At 44.9% G+C, this 10,326-nt stretch overlaps 1 protein-coding gene across 3 annotated transcripts in view; it reads right to left on the reverse strand.

The window, feature by feature from the left end:
* Positions 1 to 10,326, reverse strand: part of Stab2 (stabilin 2) — a 170,818-nt gene that overhangs the window by 84,235 nt on the left and 76,257 nt on the right. For all 3 annotated transcript variants that reach the window (XM_076919878.1, XM_076919877.1, XM_076919879.1), the window contains 3 exons: positions 9,176 to 9,334; positions 2,385 to 2,480; positions 1,193 to 1,288 (listed from right to left, as the gene is read on the reverse strand). In XM_076919878.1, coding sequence (XP_076775993.1) covers positions 1,193 to 1,288; positions 2,385 to 2,480; positions 9,176 to 9,334 — 351 coding nt within the window. The remainder of the gene's footprint in view (positions 1 to 1,192; positions 1,289 to 2,384; positions 2,481 to 9,175; positions 9,335 to 10,326) is intronic.

Consider the following 10,326-nt stretch of genomic DNA (forward strand, 5'->3'; position numbering starts at 1 on the left):
AAAATCCCTTCATCTCTGCCTGTTACAGGGTCCTCCTGGCTGGCATACCCTGCCCCCTTACCTTGAACTCTCCAGTCTGGGGACTGGGCTACCCTTCTCTCAGCTGTTCTTTCTATATAATCCAGCCGTTTTGGTGAATTGGGTCGTTTTGGCCAGTCTTGTGGCCCAGGCTACCCCTCTTGGGTCGTGGTTCATCTCCTCTCGTTCTCGCTTCCTTCCTCCTCGCACATGGCCTGCTCAGTTTGGCTGTGCTCACTCTGGACTCTCCCAGGTATCTCTGCCTCTGGCTATATTTAACCTTTTATCTACAATAAACCTTCTCCTCCACCTAACCTCGGAGCAGTTGTATCCACTGCTTATTTATTTATTTCATTTGGCGCCAAAGCCCAGGATTTTGATAAGTTTAAATGTTAGTGACCCAGGAATGAGGTGAAGATTCTCACCCTTTAGATTAGAGTCCAGTGCTGGAGGAGAGTGAGATGGAGAAGTAGTGTCAGTTGGGTGTGACCTATACTGCATGGATAAAATACTCTCTACTGGTGGTTAAGTCTTGGGCCTGGCACATGGACAGATACCAACATCTCAGGCAAGTAAGTGTGCTTAGCCTCTGTTTACTGATCTGTGGAATGGGCATCATAATAGCATTAATCCCAGACATTTGGTGTGAGGTTTAAATGAGATATTACTACATAAGGACCTAGAAAGATACCTGGTACACAGAAGACATTTGTGTACATACACTAGCATGAACACACACACATACACACACACACACACATACACACACACACACACACACACACACACACACACACGACGTGTAAACACAGGGTGTTCTGGGTACCCGTGAGAGGCATGGGAGCCAATGGGATGCTAAGGCAGTTATCCCATGTAGCCCAGCAGAGGGAGGTCAGTTGCTCACTTGGGAAGTTTGAGACAGGTTGGCAAACAAAAGTTGTCAGGATTGCTCTCTGTGCAGAAAGTGCCAGATAAAAGCTGCTGTAGCCTGTGAAAATAAGGGACCCACCAAACATGAAGTGTCTATAAAAAAATAGCTGTCTTCATATGATAATCTCTCGGACAAAGGGTCTGCAGATGAAGCATGTCTAAGGCTGTCTGAGCTGACACGCCCATTTCCCTGCTCTGTATTCTCCCTCTGACTTTGCACCTGAGATTCTCACTCGGAACTTACCATGAGGACATTTCCATAGCACAGGACACCATTTCCTTCATAGCCCTCTTGGCAAACGCAGCTCCAAACACCAGATGGAGTAGACTGACAGGTGGCCTGAGAAAACCAAGATGGAGGAGATAGCTTGCTTCCCTATCTAAGATGTTAGACCTGGTTCATACATATCTGTGAGATGGTCAGCTGTAAGATAAGAGCTCAGAATTCAGACCCTGGAATCACGTGGTAGAGCACTTGCCCACCTCACTTGGCCCTGAGTCTTACCCTCAGTTTTACAGGAAAAACTACAACAAACTCCCCTGCAAGTTTAGCGCTGAAAGATGGTAGGAACAACCCAGACATATCAGTGTTAGAGCAGGATGCTCAAGCCTGCTGCCTTTAGTCACAACAGATCTTTCTTTTCATCTCTGCCAGATTTAGCAAATGAAAAATTTAACTCCGAAGAGAGTTAAATTTGATATTCAGACAGACGATGAACATATAAACTCATCTTGTGCAATATTTTGGGCACACTGAACCTTTGCCCAAAACTTACTCTCTGTGGCTCTTAGATTCAAATTCAACCACTGCGTGGCATCTTTTCTGGAAACACACCTCTGCTTCTAAGCTTTGAGGTAGAGTGGAGATTGCAATACCTGTTTGAATTCTGCTTAGGGAAGCTCTTTAGAAGTGAGAGACTTTGTTCATGGCGAGGCTCAGGCAAGATGGAGCTGTTAGGGTTTGGAGATGAAGTATCCTCCCCAAAGAACACTGTGTTAAAAGCTTGGTCCCTGATGTACAGAGGTGGGGAGAGGGGTGACCAAATCATGAAAACTCTGATTTCATCAACATGATTCCATTGATGGGTTCAAAATTTAGTGGCACTACTGGGAGGGGCTAAAAGCTTTTAGAGGTTGGACCTACTTGGAAGAAATAGGTCACTGGGCACACGCCCACGGGGTCACGCTCCCGCCCACCATGACGTGAGGCACTTTGATCACTCCATGTTCCTCACCACACGTAGTCCAGAGGCCATGCATCCAGATGACCATGCATGGAAGCCGTGGAAGCCAGGAGTCACACAAACCCTCTTCCTTGAGGTGTTTGCTCAGGTATTTTATGATAGCAGCAGGAAGAGACCACATAACTTAATTTCTGTTCTTTCTCAAGAACTTTCCATGTGTTTAATATCGAAGGGAAACATCAGGTAACTCACCAGGGGGTGACATTTCTCTGTTTGTTCCAAGCATGAAATGACCGGTTCACAATCAATCCCATTTCCTCGAAATCCTTTCTTGCACTCACATTCATTCTGCAGTTTCAAGAACACAGACAGGGTCACTGAAGCAAGTGCTCTCAAGCCTTGCACTCCATTACACTGAAAAGCAGACTTTGGAAACCATCGTCATTTAACCCTCCTTAAGAACAGAGGCTCCAGATCCCAGACTGTTAGTCACTGCACATAGTCAGCCACACTTGAGTACTGATTGTTAGTCACTGCACATGTCAGCCACACTTGAGTACAGACTGTTAGTCACTCACATAGCCACACTTGAGTACAGACTGTTAGTCACTGCACATAGTCAGCCACACTTGAGTACAGACTGTTAGTCACTCACATAGCCACACTTGAGTACAGACTGTTAGTCACTGCACATAGTCAGCCCAACTTGAGTACCACAACATTTACATTATGCTGCCACATAAACAGCATGTTTATGAATGTGTTTAAGAATGTGTTTATGAAAATGTTTAAGAATAAACATTATTCACATTATGTTTATTCTTAAACGTTCTGTTAAAAACTTTGGACCTCACCAAGGCCTATAAAGAGAGCTTAGACTTCATGGCCATTACAATGGGAGAGCTGACCCCCATCCGCAGAGAGAGAGAGAAAAGCTAAGCAAGCCATGCCTCATCCACTTGACGGAGAGCCATGTACAAGACTATTGCTAGCTTGAAGACACTCTGCTCAATTCAGATAATGCCTCCCCACTAAGCAGATGGGTTCAAGGAATCACATCTGCACAGACAACCCACAGCATATGTATGGCTCAGCTGCTGATGTAGCTTTATGTAGCTAGCAATGCCTCTTCTTTGAGGGCTTAAGTCCCTACTCCAGTGGGCAGGCAGGGTGTAGGCTGTATTCCAGCCCTTACTTGCCCTATGGACAGAATATATACTTTCAAACATATATTCTGCTAGTATATGCAGAATATATACTTTCAAATATGGACAGAATATATACTTTCAAAAATATATTCTGCTAATATATATGCAGCTAATCAACAAAATATGATGATGGCAGTGTCATGATAAGATGGGAAAATTTTCATACTAATGATGGCAGACATCGAACCAGTGAAGCTGCAGTAGATACTTCAACGTACGGGAAACTAACAACCTGGCCATGGGAGAGGCCAGAAGGGAAAATATGTATCAGCTCACAATTAACTTCCTGTTTTATTTCCCCAACTGTTTTCTATGAAAATGTAGTATTTTAACATTAAATGATTTAAAAGAATTTATTCAATTGAGCTAAACAAGACAGATATTCTGGTAATTATCATGGAACTGGCAGTGAGTCTGGAGAATGGCAGAAACCCATTAAAAGGTGAACAGGAAGGGTCTAGTCTCAACAAGCTGGAAAATAAGAGACACAGGGGCCTTCGTGGAGCCACTGGCTTGTGAGGTGCTTATGGGAATGGACTACTGTTCAGAGGGGGGTGGGGTGGGCTTGGGATGTTCTTCTAAGAATACTCTTTAAGAAGTGGGACGCTGTGGGCCTTGAGAGAGGACAAGAGAGCTGGGGAAGGCATTCAAACGGAAGGCAAATGTCAGGAGAGATGAACACAGGTGAGGAAGTGTATCCGGAGAAGTATAGCTGGAGAAGAGTTGCTTAGGATGGATTTTGAAAGCACATATAAGGGTTGACACATCTTTCAGTGGTGGGAAGAAGCAAATGGGACTTCCATTGTTATGGATTGTATTTTTGACAGTCTCACCTGCTCCGCAAGCTTTATAAGGCAAATGTATATATGTTATATACATGTGTACAATATTTTATAACAACATGAAACCCAAGCTCACCCTGTGCATGGTGGAGCCCAAGTTCATCAGTTGTCGGGACAGCATCTCTGCGTCCCCAACCCTAGCACTATGTATTTGATCCAAACATGGCTTGTCTTTTTATAGCAATATTCACTGATATTTGGTGTGTCTAATTATCTTTCAAACCAACTGCAACCTAGTGAAGGCAATCTTAGATGGGGTTTATTTGATTTCTTAAATATGTTATACTCTGTCTTCCTCAGGACATTTTACATTTGTCCCTAGGAGAGGATATACACACTGTACATACTGAAGTGTGTTCTCCAACCCCAAATTCATAATTCATACAAAATCCTGACCTACAGTACCCTAGAACATGACCTTATTTAGAAATAGGGTAGTTACTATGCAGTATGACTTCTTAAGATGAAGTCATATTTGAATAGGATGGACCCTGAATCTAATGGACTAGCATCTATATGAAAACAGGAGATATATGCACAGAGGAATGCAGTGGGAATGTGAAGTTGGGGGTTAGGTAATGAGTCTCAACCCCAGATGGCCAGCAGGCCACCTAAGGCTAGGGGAGGAGCAAGGGACAGGCTCTCTCTCCCTAGTATCCTCTGAAGCAGGCACAGCTGACCTTGACTCAGACCTCTGACCTTGACTCAGACCTCCAGACCATGAGAGGACAGTATGTTTATTGTGGTACTTTTGTGTGGGAAGCCATGGCAAGGCCTTACTCTTGGCAAACACTCACCCTTGGCTCTCCTATCTACTATTCTTCTTTCGGCTTACCTTCCATGATTCACTTGTCAGTTCTCAGAACTTCAAACAAGGCCTCATAGCAACTCACCTTAGTAACCCTTCCTCCTGATCTCTAGATTTAGACAACATCCTGCTAGATAGATGTTTTTAGAACCCCTGGTAACGGCAAGGCTTTGTGAGAATAACTTAGTTAGACCCCACAGCTGCAGCTAGCTTCCTTCACCTGCAAAGCCCTCTTTCCTTTCCTACCCCTCCCCAGATCCTGTTTTTAGAATATATAACCAGTGTGAACAATAAAAATTTTGTCAGCCTGATCAGACCTCTTGACTTGCTGAGCCTCCTTATTTTCTCTCGCATCTCAGTCCTCTCCACAGGGTCTAAGGGTCCCACTTGATTGTCCAGCTGGCCTGGACACTTTTGTTATGGTAAGTCCTAGAAAATGAATATAGACACCAAGACATCTTTGTTTTCTTCTCTCAGCTGCAGTCTGGCAGTCTGGTAACACAAGTGAAACAAAGATGCAACTGTTTACTCAGTGTTCCGGGTGGGCTCCTCCTTGGTTAGACTCCTGAGGGCTCATTGGAAAGCTCATGGACTCACGAAAAGGTGCTGCTGTCAGAGAAATCAGAAGGTAGATAGCACAGCAACCAGTAGACACTGTGGAGTGGCAGGCACACTGTGTGCTCATTCTGCAGGCACACTGTGTGCTCATTCTGCAGGGGTTTTAAAGTGGTTAGTACTTGGTCTGTCATCTTTCACCAGATCATGTCTCTAGGGTGACTTGTGGGCCTTGGCCCTAGCAATTTATTATCCCCACAGCCAAGCTCAGTGGTTCCCAGGAAGAGTCAAATGTAATCATCTGTTTGATTTCATCTGCCAGCATCTGTTCACTCTCTCTCTCTCTCTCTCTCTCTCTCTCTCTCTCTCTCTCTCATCCTCATTCTCTCTCTCATTCATTCTCATTCTCTCATCTCTCTCATTCTCATTCTCTCTCTCTCATTTATTCTCATTCTCTCTCTCTTTCTCTCCATTTGGCTTTGGGGATACCACTATTCTCTCTTCTGGTTTATATAACAAGACATGGTTAATTCCTTTAGCCCAGATTCCCACTATAGGTTGGGTTTGTCCCTGCCTGTGCACATCCTGGCCCTAGGGCCTGATTTCTGCAGTTATGAGCATGGACTCATGGCCTTGAGGAGATATGATGGGAAAATGTTCCGTGTGAGCCAACAAGAGTAAAGGAATCCTGGGTTTTGGTAGACACGATCACAAGATGTACTCTGTCTACTCTGTTGTGCCTAAAGGGGAGCAGGGGCAAGGAAAGCGGAAGCGGGAGAGCATCCCTTCCCCATCCCTTCCCCAGGAGACGGCGCAGAACCTAGGGCTGGACAAACATCCTTCCTGTGGCCTTCTGAGCCCTGTATCACGCTGCACCTACCTCAGCAGCCGCACACAGTCTTTATGGTTGTGTGAGCCCCAACTTTCCCCCCCTTTTTTTAGGTCTTCGCTTTTCCTTTTTCATCTTCTTAAAAACATTGGTAAAGTGCACCTGACAAAACTCACTGTCGTAACCATTTTGAATGGACAGTTCAGGGGTATTAAGCACACTTACACTGCTGTCCAACCATCACTGACGTGGTTCCAGAACCTTCCTCATCTCCACAAACTGAAAACACCTGCTCATGAGTAACTCCACCTCCATACCAGGCCCTGGCAGCTGCGTTTTTACTCTCTGACTTTATGAATTTGACTCCGTGAGAGATTTCATTTAAGGGGCTGGAGAGATGGCTCAGCAGCTGAAAACACTGGCTGCTCTTCCAGAAGACCTGGGCTCAACTCCAGCACCCACATGGCAGGTCACACCTGTCTTTAACTCTAGTTTCAAGGCTTCTGACACCTTCACACCAACATACATGCAGGCAAAATATCAATGCACATAAAATAAAATAAACTCTCTCTCTATATGTATATATATATGTATATATGTGTGTATATATATGTATATATACATATACACACATATATGTATATATACATATATATATATTTCATATAAGAGGAATCACTGATACTGTCTTCAAGTTCCTCTTAGCTGTAGCATGTGTCAGAGATTCCTTCCTAAGGCTGACTGAGGCTTCATTATATGTTGCCTCCATTTCTGATTACTGTGAATAATGTTCTTAGTTTCATGGCTACACAGATATCCCCTGGAGTTCCTGCTTTTAATTCTCTTGGGCAGTGAGTCACTGGATCTTGTGGTAATTCCACCTTTCATTTTCTGGAGAGCAGCTACTTATTTTCCCATGGCCTTGCCACTCTTCATTCTCCAGGAATGTTCTATTAAAACCTACAGCCTTCCCAGGGGTCCAAACAGGTCCTCACACTTTCCCCACCCGTGGTTGTCACGGTCTAAGCAGCACCCATTGTGGTCTGTGGTGGTCTGAATGAGAATGGTCCCATAGGCTCATATATCTGAATGCTTAGTCCTTAGTTGCTGGAATTGTGGGGGGGGAAGGATTAGGAGGCGTGGCCTTAGTGGAGGGGGTGTGGTTTGTTGGAGGAGGTGTGTCACTAGGGTGGGCATTGGGGTTTCAAGAGCCCACACCAGGTCCAGTCTGTCTGGATCTCTGTCTCTCTGTCTGTCTCTGTCTCTGTCTCTCTCCTTTCAAACTGCAGATGAAATACTAGCTCTCAGCTACTGCTCCAGCACCATGCCTGGCCTATTGCCATGCTCCCCACCATGATGATCGTGGACTCTCCCTCTGAAACCATAAGCAAGCCCCTAATTAAATGCTTTCTTTTCTAAGTTGCCTTAGTTATGGTGTCTCTTCACAGCAACCGAAAAGTAACCAAGGCATGATCTAAGCACAGCGAAGCCTCAGCACTATATGAACAGACATTGACCTGGAAGGACTTGGAACATCGCCCAGCCTGGTACTTCAAAATCTAATTTCAGGAGAGGGAAGTGGGCTGGGTGGTATCCTGCATGTTCTTGGCTGCACAGTTATGTTTCCTTACACCCTTTCTCCTGATCACCTTCACTGCCTTTCAGCCACCTGACGGGATCTCACTAGAAAGACTTCCAAGAAGATCCCTTTGTTTGGTAGTTATGGGCTCCCATGGAGTCCCAGTGCCCTAAGAGCTAGCGAGTGTTAGCCTTGCATTGCTGTCACAGGAGAGATGCTCAGAGCCTCATTCCTGGAGCTTGGAAGAATGAAGAGAAAGAACAGCACCAGAGACTTCTAAAGATCTTTCTCTACATATTTTCCTGGTACACTGCCTGGGCCAGACCTTCATTTGTTGCGTGAATGCTATCCTAGAGTGAAGGAGAGGCATGATCTGTCTCCAGATATCACCAAGCACAGTGGTTCAAACACTGTGCTGCCCCAGTTCCTGACTCACACAAGGGAACGTGTTGTCTAAGGCAGAAGGCTTGTGGTGGAAGGCCTGGAGCCATCACAGGAAGCAAGGTTAGGCCCTACACTGTGCCCAGCCTCACGGGGAACATACATTTCTTGACCAAATAATCTGAAGGTTTAATAAAGTCCAGCTTTAGAACACAAATGTGAGAAACGGTATCATCATTCAAAAGGGGTGTGTGAGAGGGAAGATCCTGGTTCTTACCTTCTAGGTCTTGTGCTCCTTTGACCTGATGGAGCATGCCTATACTGTTTTGGGGGAAGAGGGGATACATGGAAGACAGGGAGTGGGGACCTATCATTTCCATGGCCACAACCTTCATGTAGTCAGTTTTTCTATATCTCTTCTTCTGTAACTCACTAATTTGCAAGTGGTAGCCTCTGCTTCTTTTCATGACATGAAGCCACTTAAAATTAGGTAACAATCTATAGAATGTGCTAGATAGATGTGTGTGATCCCTGGGGCAGGGAGGGGGTTTGACTGAGCCATATCTGAATTCTGACTGTGTGAATCATAGTGAGATTGATTGGTTTTCTGTGCCGCAGAAGAAATCACGAACCTCTCTGGTAACACAGCTCCTCTTCTGTCAGGTGGTATCACAGTGACACCGATGTCTCAGACTCATATGATAATCAACCCATTCTTCCTACCACAACTGAGGGCAAAGCCATAGCAACTTCAAACCAAAGCACTTCTGTGGTTGTGATAAAAAAAAAAGTCATAATCCGAATCCTGCTTCCTCTTTTCCTTCTTCCCCAAGTTACCTACCTGCCCAGGGCCTACATATAAACAGGTGGCATTGTCGTGGCAGCCACCGGCACTAGGCAGCAGGCAGTTGTTGATCTCCACACAGTCTCTTCCGTTCCCTGTCCAGCCCTGTTGGCACACACAGCTGTATGTCCCCATGTTAGTTTGGATGCATTCTGCCTGCAGGAGGAAGAGCAAAAGTAAGACTTCTGAAACCACAGCCCAGCTGTGTTCAGTCACCAAAGTCAGAAAGGATCTGGAAGAATATTCTAGAAACATATTTTCATGGAGTGCAATGGAAATTATTAAAATGCTTATTCATGCGAACATAATAAAGCAACTGGGTGATTTCAACAGCAAGATTGCTTGGAACTGGTCAGCTAAGGGCTAGTCCACTCAACACATTCTGTTAACTGATTCAGCCAGAGACTGCTTTTGTTGATTTACAGAAGTAAAGGATCCACAGGAACTGAAGTGGTTCCTAATGCTGTGACCCTTTAATACAGTCCCTCATGTTGTGGTGATTTCACCAACCATAAAATTATTATTTCTTTGCTACTTTAAAACTGTAATTTTGCTAGTTATGGATCACAATGTAAATATCTGATATGCAGGATATCTAATATGTGACCCCTGTGAAAAGGTCATTTGGCCCCTAAAAAGGGTTGCAACTCACAGGTTGAGAACCCCTGTTCTGGAAGCAGGCACTGTGATTATTTTACAGACAGGGAAAGAGATGTCTCCAAGGTCACACAGCTACAGAAAGAAGCATGAATCTAGGGTGCTATGACACTGGGGTTCTGGCTCCTCTAAGCTGTACTGTGACTCTCGATCCAAAGGAGTGATTGTTAATATTGTCAACTTGACAGCATTCAGATTCACACAGGAAACAAACCTCTGGGCTAGGGAGTTTGTGGATTAGGTTAACTGAGCTAAGAAGACCCATCCTAAATGTGGGTGGTACCATGTCACGGGTTGAAGTCCTGGACAGAGTAAACGGGAGAATGTGCTGAGCGCCAGTGGGCCTCTCTCTGCTTTTTAACCATGGATGCAGTATGACCAGCTACCTGGTATTTTTGGTGCCCTCACTCACCCAAGACTATACTCTTGAATTAAGAGCTAAAACAAGCACCTTCTTCCCGAATTGCTTTTGTAAGTATTTTGTTAAAGCA

Source organism: Arvicanthis niloticus, chromosome 22, assembly GCF_011762505.2.
Source record: "Arvicanthis niloticus isolate mArvNil1 chromosome 22, mArvNil1.pat.X, whole genome shotgun sequence".
NCBI lineage: Eukaryota > Metazoa > Chordata > Mammalia > Rodentia > Muridae > Arvicanthis > Arvicanthis niloticus.